Here is a 22,075-nt window from a genome sequence, read left to right on the forward strand (position 1 = left end):
TATTTCAAGGCTCACTTCAGTGGAAAAAAAAAAAGAAGAAAGAAATATAGGGAAAGACACCAATTTAAAGGCATGGGGTGGAAATGAATGTAACACATGCTTGTCCTTTTGGATAAAAAGATTTTCGTGCCAAGGACCCCAGTGGACATCCTGCTCTTAGCCAGTTAACCTCTTATTTGCATGTACTCCCCTCCCACAATGGTCTGTCAAAGATTAGAGGTGGGGCATCCAAACATCAACCATCTGTATATGTCCACCATCATTTCAAGTACAATGTAAGACAGTATGATAAGAATGTAGGTCACCTATAGATCTTTCTATCTCTCATATATATATATATATATATATATATATATATATATATATATATATATATATATATATATATATATATATATATATATATAGCTCTACGGTGACTGTATCAGCTTACTTAAGTAAACTGTTTGCATTATGCTGCTTGTAATATGACTGCTAGCCCAGGCCCTCATTTCTCTCCTATCAGGACATTGTAACCTACCCAAGAGAGTCATCAGAATTGGGCTGTCCAAATACTTGGTGGTGGGGAGATTATATTTTCGGTCCCATTTACACTTTCTGACAGTTACTGGTTAATAGAGCCCTTACACAAGCTTTAAGATTGTGTCCACAAGCCAACCTCCCCCATTGTGGAGGGAAGACCAATATATGCTTATGGATTACAAGTTAACCCGTGCATGATACTCATGCATTCTAGTCAAATCAAGCTACTTAAGGTCTTCAAAAGGTTCTTGTCATGCATTTGGACCTAGCCCAGGCCTCCTCAGGGGAAGAGCGTTACTTCCCGACGCAAGCGGCCTTTTTAATGTGTGTTCATGAGGTAAAATTACCTCGCGAAAATGAGTTTTCATAAATGACACTTAGGGGTATAGTTACTAAACCATGTGTTTGAAAAAGTGGAGATGTTGCCTATAGCAACCAATCAGAATCTGTCATTTTGTAGAATGTACTAAAAAAAGGATAACTAGAATCTGATTGGTTTCTATAGGCAACATCTCCACTTTTTCAAACCCACAGTTTAGTAAATATACCTATAAAGCAAACTAGTTCCTCACACTTTTATTATCGTCTACAACAAACAAAATCTCACTCAATTTTTAAAATGCCAGATAAATTCAAATCTCATGTTCCAAAAAAATCTCCTTGCAGCAAAAGAGACTGTAAGCTATTTATATATATATATTTTGGGTTTCTGCATCTAATGTGAAATTTTCTGCCATTATTAAGTCTGTTCAATTATCTTGAGCTCCATGGTAACATTAACTCTTGTACTAGACAGACCTCTTGCAACAAAAAGGCCCAGCTATAGTTTATGGAAATATCAGAATAACAGCACTAAACTTACAACGACTTTCTCATCTGTGCACAAAGGCAACGATTGTCAACTGTCACTGTGAGATTCAGGGCCCTGTCTTTATGGCATGGTGGTATTTACACTGCAAGCTCCCTGGCTCTCTGTGGGGCTGAGAACCTGCTTGAGATGCTGGCACACATTCAAGTGGCATGCGAAAAAAAGGACTATCATAAATATGTCTTGTTCTGACAGCCTCCCTTGTGTATTCGCAGCAAAGGAGCACAAGCCCGAAGCATTTACCGCTGGGGCACAGCTGATTTACCGTGAAGGACCACTCTGAGCTGTCGCTCTTCCAGAGTGTGTAGAATATGGTATCAATTAAAGGGGCTGCATTAATAGCTTTTTAATAAGGGTGGGGGATCTTTAATGTGAAAACAGACTTGTCTCTCTTTTCTTCAATGTTCATCTATGGTTTCCCAGCTGAAGGCATCAATTGGCCACACTGGGTGTCATTTGTAAGCACATCAGGGTCAGAAAACCTGAAGGAAAATTATTCTACAAATAGGGGAGATGTATCCAGTATAAGAAAATTGAAGCAGTCCTTTTCTCCATGAGAATGCAGCCTATCGATTCTATAGGAACTAGTGATATCACTGAGGCACGAGACACAAAGTGCCTAAGTTATTCGGTAGGGAATTTGACAGGATAAATATTGTACAGTTTCACTGCTTAATTTTAATGGCCATTTGCAATTGTCTCCTAAAATGTCATTAAAATACGTTGCCAAATATTTGCGGATGGTCTAGTCATGCTAGCATTGTTATCCCTACTGTACTATTAAGACACCAGGGTTGTACACCTGTGAAATGTCAGGATTTGGCCATGAAACTTTAGGTTGAGTGACCCTCAGGTTTTGGCCACAAGCCAGGAAGTCTAGAGTTTCTTACATATTATTATGATTATTCTTTATTTAGAAAAGTGCCACAAGAGTTCCGCAATGCTATACAATGGGGGAGGAGCAAAGAATACACACAGAAAACACACTAAACAAACAGCAACGAGTTACATAGTAGGGCAGAATAGAACAATAACGAGTTAGGTAGTAGGCCAGAACTAACACCATTACACAATGAACAGACAGAATGAGTTGCAGAATGAGCCCAGGATCATAGGCACAACTAATGGGGCAGGAGGTGGTTAACATGGGAGCGTAGGTGGCTGTGAAGGAAGCAAAACATGAGCAAAAACAGCCCTGCTTGTGAGAGGGGCAAAAACGGAGGGTAGCACAGAGTGGTGCACAGGAGTAATGTGTGTGTGTGGGGAGGGGGAATGAGTTAGGAGAAGAAGTCTTTATGCATATTTAGGGTATGTTTGGAGACTACTGGATAGTCTAATTGAGCATAGGAGGGAGTTCCAGAGGTGAGGAGCAGCATGGGAGACGTGAGAAGAGGTAACCAGTCGGGAGGAGAGGTGGTGGACTTGACCAGAGCGGACAAGGCAGGAATCTTGATGGAGAGGAGTTTGGAAGTGGAGGGAGTGGAGTGGTTGAGAGCTTTTAAGTCACAATATCAATGTACAAAGCTATGTAATGCAGTAGCAAAACAAAAAGATCAGTATACAAAGAAAAGGAAACACAAACCTTCAGAGTATAACTTTCCTACATAGCCATCCAATTCTGCATTTAAGAGCAGTTTCTTGCGCAAGCTGAGTGCATGTATGTGTTTAACTTGCTATTTTTAGGTGTTTCTTGTTCCATTTCAGTTGAAAATGTATACTCATTTTTACTTTTGTTTTAAAATACAACAAAAAATATGCATCCCAACCACCACTGTGTATGCAGCTTAAAATAAAAATCCTACAATTATCTGCCAACATTCTTGCAGAAAACTGTATAGACAGGTGCAAGACTTTGATGGGAACTAGAGATATTAAATAAAACCACCACTATGCTGTTGTACCAATCAAAGTGTCAGTTCAACTATCTAGAACATTGGTGCCATTGTAGATTTCTCAGTACAATCTAGTTATGGCTACCAAATGTTATCAAATGTGTCCCACCAGTCTCAGTGAATATACATCAGCTTGTACTGGAGGCTATTATTAGCTAGCTTCAGCCAATGATTATGTATTTGAAAATTGGTCACCACACAATGAGGGGGTACATTTAGTTAGTTTAGTTACACTTCTTGTGTAAGGTATGTGCGTGATAAAATAAATGTAGTTCCTCTACTGAGGGGAAAAAAAGCATTTATTAAACAAGAGTGGAATGTGGAAAACCTTGTTAATGCAAGCATGTTATATGTTCTGATTTTAGGGCCCTCGGCTTCCTGAAAATGTGGATCTCCCTCAATATAATATTGTTATTGAACACCTCATGTTATTGCACAGTGTCTCATGTCTCAGTGGTATCACAAGTTCCTAGGGAATAGACAGGGTGCGTTCTCAGTTGTGTCACAAGTTCCTAGGGAATAGACGGTGCGTTCTCAGTGGTGTCACTAGTCCCTAGGGAATAGACAGGGTGCATTCTCAGTGGTGTCACTAGTTCCTAGGGAATAGACAGGGTGCATTCTCAGTGGTGTCACAAGTTCCTAGGGAATAGACTGGGTGCGTTCTCAGTGGTGTCAGTAGTCCCTAGGGAATAGACAGGGTGCATTCTCAGTGGTGTCACTAGTCCCTAGGGAATAGACAGGGTGCATTCTCAGTGGTGTCACTAGTCCCTAGGGAATAGACAGGGTGCATTCTCAGTGGTGTCACAAGTTCCTAGGGAATAGACTGGGTGCGTTCTCAGTGGTGTCACTAGTCCCTAGGGAATAGACAGGGTGCATTCTCAGTGGTGTCACTAGTCCCTAGGGAATAGACAGGGTGCATTCTCAGTGGTGTCACTAGTTCCTAGGGAATAGACAGGGTGCATTCTCAGTGGTGTCACAAGTTCCTAGGGAATAGACTGGGTGCGTTCTCAGTGGTGTCACTAGTCCCTAGTGAATTGACTGGATGCGTTCTTAATGATGCCACAAGTTCCTAGGGAATAGACATGGTGCGTTCTCAGTGGTGTCACTAGTCCCTAGTGAATTGAATGGGTGTGTTCTCAGTGGTGTCACTAGTCCCTAGGGAATAGACAGGGTGCATTCTCAGTGGTGTCACTAGTTCCTAGGGAATAGACAGGGTGCATTCTCAGTGGTGTCACAAGTTCCTAGGGAATAGACAGGGTGCATTCTCAGTGGTGTCACTAGTTCCTAGGGAATAGACAGGGTGCATTCTCAGTGGTGTCACAAGTTCCTAGGGAATAGACTGGGTGCGTTCTCAGTGGTGTCAGTAGTCCCTAGTGAATTGACTGGATGCGTTCTTAATGATGCCACAAGTTCCTAGGGAATAGACAGGGTGCGTTCTCAGTGGTGTCACTAGTCCCTAGTGAATTGACTGGGTGCATTCTCAGTGGTGTCACTAGTCCCTAGGGAATAGACAGGGTGCATTCTCAGTGGTGTCACTAGTTCCTAGGGAATAGACAGGATGCTTTCTTAGTGGTGTCACAAGTTCCTAGGGAATAGACTGGGTGCGTTCTCAGTGGTGTCAGTAGTCCCTAGTGAATTGACTGGGTGCATTCTCAGTGGTGTCACAAGTTCCTAGTGAATTGACTGGGTGCGTTCTCAGTGATGCTACAAGTTCCTAGGGAAAAGAAAGGGTGCATTCTCAGTGGTATCACTAGTCCCTAGTGAATTGACTGGGTGTGTTCTCAGTGGTATCACTAGTCCCTAGTGAATTGAATGGGTGTGTTCTCAGTGGTGTCACAAGTTCCTAGGGAATAGACAGGGTGCGTTCTCAGTGGTGTCAGTAGTCCCTAGTGAATTGACTGGGTGCATTCTCAGTGGTGTCACTAGTCCATAGTGAATTGAATGGGTGTGTTCTCAGTGGTATCACTAATCCCTAGTGAATTGAATGGGTGTGTTCTCAGTGGTATCACTAGTCCCTAGTGAATTGAATGGGTGTGTTCTCAGTGGTGTCACAAGTTCCTAGGGAATAGACGGTGTGTTTTCAGTGGTGTCACAAATTCCTAGGGAATAGACAGGGTGCGTTCTCAGTGGTGTCAGGTAGTCCAATAAACGCAAATACTTTAAATCAGTGTTTTATACCACATTCAAGAACCTTGAGTTATAAGATTATACCTATAAAATAAGTTCACGTATTATGGCGGCATGTTATTACAAAGGTCAGAACAGCTTTCATTAACTAGTGGTGCACAACCTGCTCGGCGGAACCTTTCATGGGGTCTTTCCTTGAATCTGCTTTTGGGGTCCCCTGATCGTCACATGCAAAACATACTGATAGGGCTAACATTTGGGAGGTCCAAGAACAATGGCACACTTACACATGGGATCTCAGATCAATACAATGTAAACACTTATGGTCCCAGATGAATAACACACTTACTCTTGGGGGTCCCAGAACTATGACACACTGACGCTTGGGGGTCCCAGAATAATGGCACACTGACTCTTGGGGGTCCCAGACCTGTGACACACTGACACTTGGGGGTCCTAGAACAATGGTACACCAACACGTATGGGTCCTAGATAAAGGTACATTGATACTTGAATTCCCAAAATAATGGCACACATACACTTGAGGTAGCAGAACAAAGGCAAACTGACATTTGGGAGTCCCAGAATAATGGACCGGTAACACTCGTGGAATCGGAAAAATGGCAAACTGAAATGTGTGGATCCCAGAAAAATGGCACATTGACATTTGGAGTCCCAGAATAATGGCACACTTACACTTTGGGTCCAATAACTGTGGAACGCTGACACTTGGGGTCCAAAAACAATGGCACACAGATGCTTAGTGGTGGAATTCAATTCAATGTTAAGCCCTGTCAGAGCCTCCCATGATGTGTACTACCTGGCACTACAGTAAGTAAAACATTACTTATTTTTATTCTATGGAGGTGCAAGCAAAAAATCAGCAATTTTTTACCAGCATAACATCCCGAGTCTTAGCACTCAAGGCTCCGATCAGACTTTACTAGGATCCCAGCAGAACACCACTGATCCAGAAAACATGGCGCCACTGCTGTATTCTGTGCAGGGCACCATCTGTCTGGGGTTTGTATGGTCTGACTGTGTTTGCATGTGATCCATCCAGGTGCTCTAGTTTCCCTCCACAATCTAAAATCACACTGTTAGGTAAGAATTCAGATTAGAAGATTCAACATTCTCTTTGTAACGCACTGAATAATATGTTGGTACTATATCAAGTTTAATAAATAAAGTTGCTTAACATTGCCATATTTCTGTGAAAGCCTGCTCCACAAACCAACATCCTGACTTGGATCAATAAATTAACTGCCACTGTATAAATGTGCAATCAGGTAATAGCATATACTCAGTACGACGTAACACACTTGAGAGAAATAATTGTGGCAGCTCCCTGGCAGACAATGTAAAACTGTTGGATAAGACAATCTATGTATCATGTCCAAAGGCGTACAAATGTGAGGCTTTGAAATTTGTTCATGGCTTTGAAATAGTTCCTATTAAAAGCCCCAACTTTGCTAAAAATACGCAGACTTCTGCATGTGACTACGTTTCCCATCTTGTCTTAGATCAGAAAGAATATTTTCATATTCTACAAATGGAAAGTACAATGCAGGCTTCCCAGATCACTCTCAAGGGGCCTAAACTGTAGTGACGCAAAGTCTTTTCACAAGATAATCATTGGAAGAATTGTTTTATTTTGACATGGCAAATTAACCTTGGGCTGATAACGGTTAATAGGCATGGTGAACTCCCTGAGGCTGCTTATGAGCCCCTGACACAAAGAAGGCACTTGGAGCTCAAGCGCAGTGTACGTCGCTGGCAAGAGGAGGGTTAAATGTGGCATCTGTTGGTGAAGAGGATATGAGGTAAGTGTTACTTCCAGCATTTTCCCTAATTCCAGTCCTGCTCCAGGCTCGGGGTCTCAAACGTTCATTTAAGAGCTGAGAACCTTTAGTTCCTGGACCGGAGACCTGGCATCGCACAAAGACAAAGACATAAATGGACTAGTGACCTGGGGGCGGTGTTACGGGTAATGTGAGCTGATGTCATCACAAAGGACTTGTGTATCTGTCACAAACAAATATTTTAATTTGTTATACTAGATTAGATATTAATGAACATTCCACTCAGACTAGACTGAAAATAAGCAGTAACCCATAGCAACCATTTGGATACTTACTTTCATTGTCAGTGATAAGCAACCTGAAATACTTCAGGGGCCACACGGAGGTCGCACATTGCCGTTAATCTCATTAATAGTTCAAACAAAACATTTAATCAAACAAAAACACACCTATCTGTAAGTATATGTCAGCAGGCATTTTAAACAAGTGTTACCAGCCATAACAAACAAATCTGATAATAAAGCAGGAATGGTCTGGGGGACACAGGTGAGCCCATCTAACTGGGTCTTACAAAACTCATTGCTCGTTCCTATGAGTAACTCAATATTTGCTTTTTTTTTTTACAATATTAGTAAACAACCCAATACGTGTGGAATAGTCGATACATGCAACAGGAATGTGGTTATATAGTTGTAACATTAAAGGCAGATGGTTACAGCATAAGGCCACAAATTATACATCACAATAAACTAGAGGATACTTAGCTTCACATGTGTGCACAGTTATATTACAGCCTTGAATAAAACAATGTGTTGTAATTAATTCTGAACTGGGCCGTGTGTTCAGCTGCCTGCGCAGAGCGTGTGTTCCAACCGCAAGATGGACGGAAAAATGTCAGGCTGATGCTCGGCGACTTGTTAGCACTGTGTTCAAATGTCAGCGAAACCACAGAGGTCTGGATTTCATTTCTCACTTGGCCAAGGAAGGATTTAGAGGAGAAACAGGATGGACAAAGGGCAGCCTGCTTGGATAGAAGGGGCTTAGGGACAGAAAATAACCACTCAAATGATTACATACCCCTATTCATATTTTGAATGTTTAATCCTAAATTAACCAGACCACCCCATTAATGCACATGTCAGTTCTAACTCCAGTTTATGCCAGCAGTGTCTTTCTCTTTTCTTTTTTGAAACAAATCCCTTCAGCCACATAACAGTAAAACAGCATAGGTGTTCTCAATGTGCACTTGTCACTTACACACAGTGGAGGCAGCCATTTTGTGAGCCAATGTTATCTCAAGGCAAGTGACATTACTGTGGATCCAAATGGCTGATCCAATGTTTATAACAGTGTAGTCTATTAAGACACCAGCGACAACACTGCATGCTTATTGATGTCACCTGTTACACTGAATTTATAGGCTGCAGTCTTATAAATGTTCAGCACAGAAAATGTCTCTCTCCACAGTGAGTTCACTATGGGAGGTCTTTTAATGTCATAGGTGTACCAAACAGCTGAAGTCTCCTCTCAACTGTCCCACGTGTATGTAGGTTAAGTACTGTCAAAGCTGTATTCATCTTATTAATAGACCACGGGGAGCACAGTTTGGGGACAGCAAAATATAGTAAAAAACTAATTTTCTTAATTGTTTTATGTTTTGGATTTATTTTGTTTGTGTAATACACTCATTTATTCAAGATAAACATATTAGAAAGAGTAATGTACAGTAGCAGGGTATGTCAGTGAGTACTACTTTTACACATATACACAATGACTGAGCACTGGATAGCGTCTAAAAACGGCACGAGTAAATAAAAAAAAAAAAATTACCATTTTTACTAAACCGTGTCCAATTAAGATCCCAACACAAAGCTCCACTGAGGCTGTGTTTGAGAGTTGACATGGCAACAATAAAAGTGATTGAGAGGAAAAGTACTATAAGGGTGAGACAACAAGGGGAAAGGTGCAGATATAAACACAATCAAATTAAGCATCTTGCCAGAGTCTAAAAAAATTTCCATACAGTTCTGGCTTGAAAGGGGAAAGTATGCAATTATGGGGAAATATATTGATATCAAATTAAAATTATTGCCAGCAAATTAAAATTTTTGCTAAAAGAAACGTTCACGAGTCTAAATGACAGCAGTCTGTTTAAGAATCTTGATGGTTAAGCCACAAAAAAGGCCTCTGGGTAAGTGGCACACTTCCTGTCTGAACTGTTTGGTGACTTATCTGTCTGTTCTGAGAGCAGTCTGGGTATTAGCTCATGCGGGCCACCCAGCTATGGAAGGAGTTAATTTGTACAATACAACAAAGGGTGCAGGCCTGGGACACACACACATCTTCTAGAAGCACCCAAGCCAATGTTGTCTGGGAAAGGAGGAAAGACAAGACAATTCTCTTGTTAAACATTCGTCTAGCACCAAAACACAAGACAATATATTCAGTCTTGAAAGCTGGGTATAGAGGGAGGGGGTAACGCGACCCTTTTCAATTGTAAAGGTATAAAACACAGGAAAATTGAATGGAAATGGGGGTAGGGAGTTTAGTAAAAGCCTACAGCACTTTTATTTTTATTCAAATCGATTTGTCAGTAAAACAAACTGCATGCCTCTACACTGTAGCACAATTATTCTGTGAGTCATTTTAATCTTACAAATTAACAAGCAAAGAATTTGAAAGCGGTTTATTTGAAGAGACATTACTGTCATTAGTTGTACATAGCTCCAGGTGGGACAGCAGATGTACAGCCTTACAGCCTTCTCACTGCTAGGTGTATGTCTGTCACCTACATGATTGTCTGCGTATCATAAGTGGAGAGACAGGGGAGCTATATTAAGGGGAAAATGTTGAGTGGCCTGGAAGGTAGAAATAAACAAACTCCTTGTCAAGAACTGTAGGAGATAAAATTTTGGGAAAATCATACTTGCTGGAGGGCAGTGGGCTACTGCAGGGGTCCAGTATATAATTTTATTAGTAGCTTTTTTTGGGTACATTGATATCATGAGGCAGAGTTGTTTAGTCGTGTTGCCCTAGAAGAGAATACAGTCCAGGTAAGCTCTCTGTATTGGATAGAAAGTTAATCAGAGGGCAGCTATGTGTCATATCTCAGAGCACGAAATAAACAAGTGCAAAAAACAACAACTGTGTGATTATATAAATACATGGTGAAAAAGACAAAGGGAGACTAGAAGGCACTATCCATGTATTTACAATACCAGTTGCAAGAGGGCATGTACAAGCAGTAACAGTTGCAAGAGGGCATGTACAAGCAGTAACAGTTGCAAGAGGGCATGTACAAGCAGTAACAGTTGCAAGAGGGCATGTACAAGCAGTAACAGTTGCAAGAGGGCATGTACAAGCCATTAAATTAATGTCATCTTGGCCTCTATGCTCTCTAGGCCTCTGCACCATATGGACCTTCCAGGACTCTGTACCATCTAGGCTTTTGCAACATTCTGGCCTCAGCATCTGCAGACCTCTGCACCATAGTAGATCCCACTATGCCTATTGTCCCATTTCCTCCTATTGTCTCTCATTGTCCCTCCCTTTAGAATGTAAGTTTTCACAGGCAGAGTCCTCTACCCTATGTCTCATGTCTGACCTCTGTCCATCTTCCCTATTCCTGTTATGTCTTATGCTGAATCGTTTCTGTATGCCATGCGATTTGTTCTGTTAATTGCATCCATGGATTTATTATTCTGCTTATCTGTACCCATGTATGCTTACCCTTCTCATGTATGTCTTAGCTGTATGATTATGTTAGGCGGTACAGAATCTGTGGTGCCATATAAATAAAGGATAATGATGATGATGAAGAAGAAAGTGGAAATTCCTTTTAATTAGTTAAGATACCACATGAGATGAGAACAGGTAGACCACTGGAAAATACACTTGACAACTGATGTTTTTATTAACAATAATTTGCAACAAAACCTATCCTTGGAGTCTCCACAAGGCCACCACATGGATAATAGGGCTGCAAGGCAGTGTTCATGCACAATGCTGTTGAGAAACGATGGTACTGAAGTGGTTAATCACTGCCAAGTATCCCCAGACTTTAATCTGTTGGAGTATATCTGGGAAAGATGCAATTGTTAGGGGCCTGCAAAAATTATATTTTTTTTTCTTTTTAAATCCTGTGATGTATATTCTTTATACGCATGTATATATACTGAAGCCCATATCTTCCCTTAGGAAATTGCCTTAATTTTCCATTCTTGTACAAGTCAAACACATCACTGTCACTCCCTGCAGCAATTAACAAATTCCAGACAAATATTAAAGCAAAAATTATTTTCAATGGGATTTTTAAATGGGGTCACCACCGCTATAGCAGAAAATTCCGTGAGATGTAAATACTGCCCTGCAGCTAGCACAAACTTGTGGGGGCACCTAAAATGTAGTATAATTATCTACATGCATATTTTATACATTACATACAAAACACATGTGCACGGAAGGTCAGTGCGTGCACGCGCACCCACATACACATGGGAGAAAAGAAGTAATGATGACTTATTATGCAAGCAATATTTTGGTAGCAGAATACTATTAAAGTGAAGCTGTCACCTACGCACAAGGAGGCAGCCACTTTGTAGGCTGAAGCTCTTTGTGCCTCATACCTCAGATATGTCACTGGTTTCCAGTGAATTCAAAGGCTGAATATTGCTTAAGAACGAAAAAAATAAATGGTGTATCTATGAAGCGCACTGGATGCACAGCGCAAAATATTTTCACCTGAGCACCAAGATGGTCAACTAATGCGCACTTAACGTTACACGCCTACTCTAAGCTCTGGGGGGAGCAGTGCACCTAGGTGCAGATATATCTTAAGTAATGCACTTTACAAAGTGTAAAAGTCACATCAAAGTCCAATCTGCTTCCACTTAGCCTCAATTATGGATTCAATTAATCATTTTGTGTATTTGAAGCAGTTTTGCATTGGACCTGAATCTTTGAGCTGGTGCAAAATTAAGTTCCTTCTCAGGAAGGCAAGTGGCTATTCACCCCCAGCAAGGAATGCCCCTAAAACAGAACCCTCACCCTTAACTCTACTCCACCCAACCCTTCCCAGACGATGCATTCTGCTCTTCCGTAAACAACGCCATCCTGCTCTGCAAACCAATACATTTAAGATGAAATCTCAATTCACTTGCATAAATCAAGGAGAATAAATGAGGATTTCGCACAACGATTTTGTTCACTGGACAACTTTTCGCTTCATAATTAACCTCCGCTGTGATAAACCCACTTTGTTGTTAAACTTTCTTCGTGGCAGTAAGGCAGGATTGCTTAACCACATGTTTCCGTCATTCCAGAAGGATAAAGCTTCCTACAGGTGTCATTGGATAAGTCAGATCATACAATGAACAGCAATGTGTGCCATGTTACCATTGTTCCTGTCCTGACAGATCACATTTGGGGCCAGAAGTGAGCCAAATGAGCCACCACGCTTGAACAAAATTGACATTGCGATGGATAGCCTAACTACTTACACTCAATTAACCTTCATTTAAAAAACAAAAAAACAAATAAAGTTACATGGAGTCACCTAATATCTAATAGAGTTTTCTTACATTACAATGTAAAATGCTTTCAAGATCTGTCTCTTTAGTATATATGGATAGGCAGACAAATCGGTCTAGTGCAATAGATATATCTTGCAATATATAACATATGAAGCACAAGCCATGATAAATTAATCTACTACTACCACACTCGGATCATTTTCCTACAACTCCTCACACTGTGCACTTCCAATTTCACTGACCTCTCTAATGGCCTCGATTCATTCCTTCATTTATGAAAGAGTTAAATCATTATATCCAACACGGTTTCCTAGAGCTGCTTATAAAGAAATGAATGGCCCCAACAGATTGAGGTTTTCACCATAGAGGAAATAATAGGGACTGAAATATTTTATGGAGAAGCACCCCGCTTTTTGTCACTGAGCACCCTCGAAAAGAGAGGCCCGAGCCTCCGTCTCACATATAATAGCTTCCTGTACCCAAGTATTGCACAGAGTCTGAAGGACCCTCTCAGTTTCTAGTCCAAGGTAGTTGAGAACAATGAGGTTCCTTGTGTACTTCCATCATCCCATGCGAGAGTCTGCATTGCATACACTCTCCTCTTATGAAGCTGAACCCTTGAGCAAAATTCTAGCCATTAATAGGTGCATGACCACAGCGAAAACATTAGAGAGAGGTCTTGTGAAAAACCTCCGGCAAACAGTACATCCGATCTAGTCTACTTTATCTGAAGAGATCGAGGAACTACGGTTTACGGCACACACATTCTCTCATACCCAGAAAAACCAGAAGAACATATAGTATCTCTCTAAACCAATTATAAACAAATAATCTGTGTCTCGCTACCGCTGCTCTGGAGGGTTCCCTACAGTCACGTCTGACCACTGAGGGGGTTATCACATCAAAACTAGGCATCAGACTACAAATGGCACAGAACAATATTAATGTAAATTTGCATTGACATGCATAATGAGTGACTTATCAAAATGTGGTTTTGTCAAAGAAACTTGTCATGATCTATCTGTAAATGAGCTGAATTGTTAATAGTGTGTCACACATAGTTTCAGCAAAATGTATTTCCAGTGAAAGCAAACTTATATATTTCACCATTTTAATTTATTTTTAATACATTACAGTATTTAGAGTTAGTACAGTATAATATACAAAGTTTTTGCAAGCTTGTCTGAAAACAGTAAGGATAAAGTAGCCTGTAGCCGATTAAGCAGGTCAAACTGGACAGGTGCGATCATTTGGTGACAGACTTAGCAAGTGCAATGGCAATGTTTTGGAGATCTTTAGTGAATAGTGAAGGAGGTACTATAGTATATAGCATAACAACTACATATAGGTCAATATATTCAGTTCCCTGTAAAGCAAGATGTTCAACTTAGCAATGCAGTTTCAGAGATATCACTAGTAGTCAGACTAATGGACTCCAATACAGCTAACTAAATTGTGTATTCATCTGTATTATATATCAACTTGTCTGCTTATTTTAACTTAAAATCAACGTTTCCCTCTACATAATAAATGTAACATAAGGGACATTGAAAATTAAAACAGTAAAGGATATTTCTATCAATTGCATAAGTTTATGTCTGCCTGTGTAAGTTAGGCAACAGATTGCAAGCTCTTGCATCTCAGTGAAAATGTCTATAAGTCTGACACTAAAGCTTCCATGGTGCTGACCCTCACCGGCACAGGAAGGGTCTACAAGAAATCTTTCTGAGGCTTCTATACATGAAACCAATCTGGTATAAAGTCCACGGAATAGATAGAGCTTGTTCCCGGTCTCCAGGGTGATTTATCTCTCTCACCCACCCCCCGTGTGCCCAGCATTCATCACACACTAACTCCCAGCCATCCCCTCGCCCTCTCTTCTGCAAATAAAGTGGATGAAAAGAGAGAGAGGGGTGAGATGAACCAGGGTAGAGGAGGGAAACAAATAGCTGATCTCTGGAATACATTCATTTCCTTTTGCTGGAAACTCTCGGAGGGATAACAATAAGGCCGTGACTCTAGGGTCTGGGATCTTCAAATAAAGGCTCCCTGCTGTCATGGGCAGCGGGACGTGGAATGAGGGGCGATGTCTCCTGGTCCTTGTTGTTGTCCCTTTGGCACAGGCTGGAGACTATCTGTTTGGCCGTTACTAGGCGGCTTTGGCAGAAAAATGGAGGCATTTCCTAGGCCATTGAAGACTTGGTTTATTAGGCAAATAAAGCTGGTGTGAGACACTTTAGTGGGGCTGCGGAGGGGGAGACAGGGGACTGGGAGCCCGTTATTTATTTTTTTGTACATTCCAACATCACCCGAGTACCAGCACAAATGCGGAAATCATGAGAATTCTAAGCTAATATCCAATGTACCACAAATGCCTGAAACAAGAGTTTGACACAACATAAAACTTTACACTTGTGCATTAACACCTTTTATCCTCCATCTAACAACTGTTTTATTTCTCAATGCTGTTCCATATATCTCTACATCCAATTTCCATCTGCTCAACATGTCTTTCTAATACACCTACTGCACAGTCTGTCCCAAGTATAACCGTACTATCTGATGGACGCTTTCTGCGAACAACTGCCCCAAGAATCCGGCATTATCCTCTCTTTATGTGCACATTGAAGGCAGTAGAAGTTGCTGTCCGTAGCGTTTGAGTGCAAGGTGCAGACATGGAAAACGTTAAATGCTTGGATCATGGACAGTTCTATACAGAGTGCAAAAAGCCTCAGTTTGACACCACACTAACGTTTCCACGTATGGGGTGCGTAGCCAGCTGCTTTTCCATTGTACAACTACAACTCCCATGTTTGACTAACAAAGAGTCTGGAAGTTGTAGTTTGGCTGATAAGTGTTAAGGTACAGAGTGACAGACAGATTTCTCTGGTTAAATATCACTACATTAAAAACTCCAAGCCTATAAGGCAGGTTCAGGCATCCCATGGCGCTCCAGCTGTTGTGGAATTACAAGTACCAGCCAGTAGTATTATACCATTACCCCCTACAACTTCTGCACCTTAAGCTGGGTACACAGCTATGTAATCTTACTTCAGAAGCAATTTCTGTAATAATTTCCCCAATGATAGAAAGTTCCAATAAGTATGCCGATTCATGCATACACACCTACACAATTTACCTTCAGATCTGTGGTCTTAATCTTTTCAGCCGATGGTTATGTCAGATGTTGACACTCTACAGATATCTGCTTACACTGCTGGTTGTGAGTGTGTACACGCTTCCACATTTTCCTGACATCGTTGATCGTGATTTTTAGGAAGTTTTTAAAACCAATCCTATGTGTTTTGGTATAATTTTGGTGGGAACGCAAACACACTCTTGTCCAAACGTTCATTTATTGTGTGATCTGCACGATGATTGTATAAGTGTGTACCCAGCATTAGTCTGCCTACTACTCTATGCCTCCTCTATACAGTTACTTCCTAAAAACTAAACAAAAAAAACATCAAAACCACAGTGCCTGACTAACCCCATTGTCATAACGGTCATTATACGTGTGCTTTGTATAGTGAAACAGATGCAACTATGTGACTTTAGGAATTGTGCACACTTTATCTCGGCAAGTGTAAAACCAGAATCAGAAAACAAGACCTCTAGCTGCAAAGGGGGCAAAAAGTTACCTCTATAGTTATGCTGCACCGACTATATATCTTTTCTGCACCTAGTTGCAAACCCTCTCTCTTGACGCAGATGTTTATAAACGTCCCTCGGTTAGCCACCTGTGGTTAATCTCTGACACTGCTGATCTGTACGATATTATGAACGCACTTTGAAATCTCTCCAAGCTCGACAATGTTTCAATCTTGGAGCTTGTGAGCCAAAGGAGAAGTGCCCAAATTTTATGGTTAAGCCTAAATCCAGACGCTACGAACACAATGATGTCATGCTGATTTCTTTTAAATAAAACCCAACATCATTTAAAAATCAAATTATCTTTCAAGACGGGTGTATTTGAAGCGTGGGCCTTGACTGCATGAGGCCAACTGTTTTGTTTGACTTGCAGAGAGGCTTCTAGGCATGAGCAATTGAAAACATTGTGTAAGATTGCAATACACAGCGAATCTAGATTTATTACTCCCAGTCTAGTAAAAAGAGGATGCTGTAATTAGTTACGGATGCCAGAGATGAACCTTTGTACTGCAAGAGAGGCCTGTTCAGCATTTGTTGCAGGCCTCTCTGGTACCTGAAATTTGAGCAATCTCCATTAGATCACTTCAGGTAGTCAATGCAGTTAAAAATCATTATATAAACACACTCTAGTTAAAATAGTGATAGCAATCAATTAGAAATTAAAGCTTACACTTCAAAATGACAGACAAGCACTCACATTATTTCAACAATCCAAGAATTGGTACCTTAATCTTAGAACCGGAACATAGTGCTTACAAGAGCACCTGTAACCTAAAACATCATAATGGCATTTGTAGGATGGCTTCACAAATGACCCTTACAGTCTCTAAATAGTGAACAGCCATCATCATCACCATTTATTTATATAGCACCACTAATTCCACAGCGCTGTACAGAGAACTCACTCACATCAGTCCCTGTCCCATTGGGGCTTACAGTCTAAATTCCCTAACACACACACAGACTAGGGTCAATTTAGATAGCAGCCAATTAATCTACAGGTATGTTTATGGAGTGTGGGAGGAAACTGGAGGACCCGGAGGAAACCCACAGAAACACGGGGAGAACATACAAACTCCTCACAGATAAGGCCATGGTCGGGAATTGAACTCAAGACCCCAGTGCTGTGAGGCAGAAGTGCTGACCACTAAGCCACCGTGCTGCCCTGTTTGTATACGTTTAGCTCTAGTACATGCAGAAGCTTGTTACCTAACATTATGCAACTGCACAGGAATAAGACACATGGGGCCAAACACACAAATGACAAAATAGATAAGAATAATGCTGCAACACTGTCTCGAATGCAAACACCATAAAGGGTCTTCTAAGGCCCTCTGTCCACTATTTGTACAGCCCTGGTCAAGGGAGGGCTGGCAAATTTTAGCCCGGGGGGCAAGACTTGACTCTGCAGCATATTAGTAACATTTTAAAGGGAAAAAAAATGCAGGTGGCCCAGTGACCCAGCCCAAGGTATCCCACTATGGGATCGGTCCCCCCCCCCCCACCCCCAGCCCAGCCTGCCCCTGGCCCTGGTACAGACTCCTAGTGCTCTGCGATATAAACAATGCATGTAAAAGCCTTGTAAAGCACACTCTCTTAAAACTGGTATTGTGCTTGCGTCTTAACACTACTGAGAACAGGAAATAACCGGATCCAAGTGTCTCAATGTTCTACATTATCAAAGCGTTAACATTCGTAGTTTTTTTTCTTTGAGTGGATTGGTCAAGGTATCCCAAAATTAGGTGCTAATGCCTTCAAGCTTCTGGCTACGCACAACGCTTGGACTATGTGATGTGTTCCACACAATCCCTGGGTCTCAATCCCCTAACATTATCCAAAGCCAGAAAAAGCTTAACATTATGAGGTCACTTTTTAGGCAAGATATCCTATTAAATGAAAAGCAAATTCATGCCACTCACTATGAGTCAACTTTATATGATTTACCAACAATTCATGCAGCTTTTATAACACATATAACATTATCTTATTATATGCATTAGCGTGTAATCTGTAGATCTAATGTCAGGGATCAATTTTCGCCTTCTGCCTCTATCATAAGGGTATGCAGCTCTGCTTGAAAACAAAATATCCCTACACCAAATAATCCCTGATATGTTGGCCTGAACAATGTTAAAATAGGAAATTTCTCTATCAGGACAAGGTAGTGTAGAAACAGACATTCTTGTTGATTGCCCATTAATCCACAAGACTCAACACACTTAAATTGCCCTTTAAATTAAGTGGCATGTCCCCTACCTCTTGGGATTTTTCTCTGTGAAAACTGTTTTTTTGCATATTATATGTTTTCGCAACCGAGTAACTTGAAGTGACCTTCTCAAAACGTTCTCAAGTAAGCAGTAAACTCAACAACCGAAAACGGACTTCTTCATGATTAACTAATATTTGAGGGTAACAAAGACACAAGTGTCCAGCTAAGTCGTCCATGAAAACTGCTAAGGCATTTTAACTGTGGAATTAAAAAAGAAAAACAGGCAAAAAGGTGTTTGAAGTTCCTGTGATCAAACTAGTACTTAGTAGAACCCCATGACCCTTTGGTTATGCTTCCCTGGCTGGCTTGGCTCCCATTTACCATCTATCTTGGGCTGGTTCCCAGTGCTTCCCTCAGAAACATACGGTTAGCCCTTTGAATCCTAATGTCTCCAGCCAGGGGCCACCCAGGGAGGACGATCACAATGGTATTGTAGGATGCTTGGCTTGTCTTGGCATTTGAAAGCCACCACCTTCGTCTCTGACCTTGATCTCAAACTGGGATAAGTGACCTTGATCTCCCTTTAAATCAAAGGATACTAAACAAATTGGTGCCTTAATCCACTTAGCCTTCTGTCACCCTGTCCACTGTAGGGTTGTAAGAAGCTGGCCTCTCCTTGAAATGGAAGGCTTCCTTTCTAATCCGTTAGTGGCCAGCAGGAGCACGCATTACTTGGTTTTAAGATTCCTCAACGCTTGCCCTTGGTGTGCTCGGCTTACAAAAGAAGTCATCCGTGTGAAACAAACTGTGTAAAATCAGGACGAGAACGGTTAGCAGAAAATATTTGTTGGTCTGTGTAAAGTAAATAAAAGCACTGGAAATTACATATACCTTATCTGTGTGCAGAAAATATTGTGTCTCAGATTCCTATTCATGAGCTCACTGGAAGCTGATTTAACAGAGATATCTGCAGAGACTTTACAGGGAGATAGGAGAGGGGGGCATCATATGTTTGGGTGGTCCAAGTGTATTTTATCTCCCGTGAAATTCTGCTTTAAACATGCTTGTAATGATGAATAGTAACTCTATTCCAGGGCTTGGTGTTATTTGCTGTATAATGCTCCTGAGAATTCCTGGGAAGTGGCTGAACTTCTGGAGCAACTATCCCATCAGAATGTTGCTTTCTGTTATAAAGTAGTAGCTATTAATCTAATTGATGATTGAGAACAAAGGTAGGCAATCTGCATCATTTCATCTCTTGGGGAACTACAAGTTTCAGCATGCCATGGCAAGGAATACGGAGACTTTTACTTCCACAACAGCTGAGGAGTGAAAGGTTGGCTACTTCTAGTGTAGACACACACACAAATGAATGTTATACAGAATACATTCTCCAAAAAGAAATGGTCTTTTGTCAGCAAGGTCCTGACAGGGTTAAAAAAGACCCATTTCTACACAATTGTGTTTTCATATTGAAACTATGAGAAAAATGGTGCTTGAAGAACTCAAAAAGAATGGGGGGGAGGGGCTGGTAAAACTATGGAGGGGGTTGAGGAGGAGGGGGCATTCCTGCTGATTCCTGGCAGGTTTTCAAACACCTGGCAACCCGATTCTAGAACAACAAAGTATAAATCCACGCACCCCTGAAAAATGAAACAAGCCCCATGACTGGTGTGAGTTGAGCCCTCTGTATAGTATGCATCTGATTCTTATTGTATATGGGAACATTTTGTGACTGTCTGTAGGAATTCAAGTGTAGGATAAGTTAGTGGACAGCATTAGGATAAGAGAAACATATAAACAAATGCCATGGGTTGACCTGAACAGGACATTTAAAAAAAAACAAAAAAACAATCCCTAGACTAAAGTTACACACACACACACACACACACACACACACACACACTGCTGTTCATTTACATCAAAAGATCTCTTTTCACTGAATAATTTGTACAGATACAGAATTGTATAAATCTCATAATGTTGATATACTGAGCACGCACAGAAAACAAATCTCCTCACTATGGTAATTCAGTCTGCCAACACATATAGCGATGCAGTCGTACTGGCCAAACAAAATCTTCAAAACTGGACTTCCTTAATTCTTAACAATGCATTTGATTAATATATTCCAATTTAGGGTGTGATGGAAGGAATAAAACAAACCTGTTTACTGCAGGAAAGCACAAAGATCTAATGGACAATAAGTCCGGGTGACTGCCTTGGTGAGTTGCTCATTGCAGTGATGCCTAATTGTTGAGAAGTTATTGTGAATTGTAGAGGCAAGATATAAAAAACGAAAAAAAAAAAAAAAAGAGTAGACTTTTCATTGAAAAAATACATATATATTTAATTAATAAACCTTAATGCTATACCAAATCAACCCCACTGATGTCCTTTAGGATTATACTGTATTTGTTCTTAGTGTCCAGTGCTTGGCTTCGTCAGTAGAGGTCAGACTACAGTCACAGACTGATATCTAATATGAGCGTCACATCCAGTCTGCTCTCCAGACCTTAAGAGTTTGGCAGCCACCTAGCTGTTATGGACAGCAGCACAGGACAGCTGAGGAGCTACGTCTTGTAAACACCTACCATAAGGGGTTCTCGTCTGCCTCTCTATATCAGAGATAGCCTGCTGTGTTCATTACACAACCACCTCGGTTGATCAATGCAATACCCTATATAAAATGAGTGATACATTGTAGGTACATACCACAGGATCCAGATTTCTTATCCACCAGTTTCACGTGTCTTGTCTGATTGCGGACCTTTGAGTCTGTATTCTCAACAAGGTTAGTCAGGTCATCAATAATTTCTAGGAGAAAAATAAATAAATTAAAAAATAGTTTATACACTTTAACAAAGACCTTAACTGGCATTCCACTACTTGGTCTTTCTTTATGATGGATAAACAGAGACCAGTGGCAACCCACTTCTCCACCACCGTGTTCTACACATGTCAATCAGGTGGAGCAGGGTTTGCTGTAGCAGTGTGGCACACCATAGTAGTACATTTTTGTTTCAATGAATTTAACCATCTCCACACAAACAACAGCTATGGTGCACCTTTTACTGCAACAATATCTACTCCAACTGTATTTGAATATAGTAATTAGGATAGCACAAGTCACACACCTTTATGGTTTTGGTAATTCAACTGTTGGTACATTTAAAAACAACAATGTATAACCCTCAGTGCAGTCAGGAGTGCACCTATAATAAGAAAATTTCAAGAAGCAGACTCTAGGGGGCATATTCAATTGTTGGCGGTTTCTGCCGCGGAAAAACTATTACCGTTATTATGGTAATACTAGCCGGATTTCAGCTCGCAGCTCCCTGAGCCACGAGCTGAAATTCAGCGAGAAAAGTACTGTAATAACGGTATTTACGTGCACCATTACCGTAATGACGGTAATAGTGTGCGGGGCACGTTAAGTTTTGGCTGTAACGCCAATTGAATATGCCCCTAGA

At 41.0% G+C, this 22,075-nt stretch overlaps 1 protein-coding gene across 2 annotated transcripts in view; it reads right to left on the minus strand.

Annotated features, from left to right (window-relative positions):
* Positions 1 to 22,075, minus strand: part of STX8 (syntaxin 8) — a 154,578-nt gene that overhangs the window by 11,828 nt on the left and 120,675 nt on the right. Inside the window, exons 8-9 of one of the 2 annotated variants that reach the window (XM_075216956.1) lie at positions 21,318 to 21,419; positions 20,781 to 20,851 (exon numbers count right to left, since the gene is read on the minus strand). In XM_075216956.1, the coding sequence (XP_075073057.1) occupies positions 20,796 to 20,851; positions 21,318 to 21,419 (158 nt within the window). In that variant the 3' untranslated portion in view covers positions 20,781 to 20,795. Of the gene's footprint in view, positions 1 to 20,780; positions 20,852 to 21,317; positions 21,420 to 22,075 lie in introns of those variants that run through there. The other variant, XM_075216955.1, reaches the window with a different exon arrangement.

Source organism: Mixophyes fleayi, chromosome 6 (genome assembly GCF_038048845.1).
Source record: "Mixophyes fleayi isolate aMixFle1 chromosome 6, aMixFle1.hap1, whole genome shotgun sequence".
NCBI classification, from domain to species: domain Eukaryota; kingdom Metazoa; phylum Chordata; class Amphibia; order Anura; family Limnodynastidae; genus Mixophyes; species Mixophyes fleayi.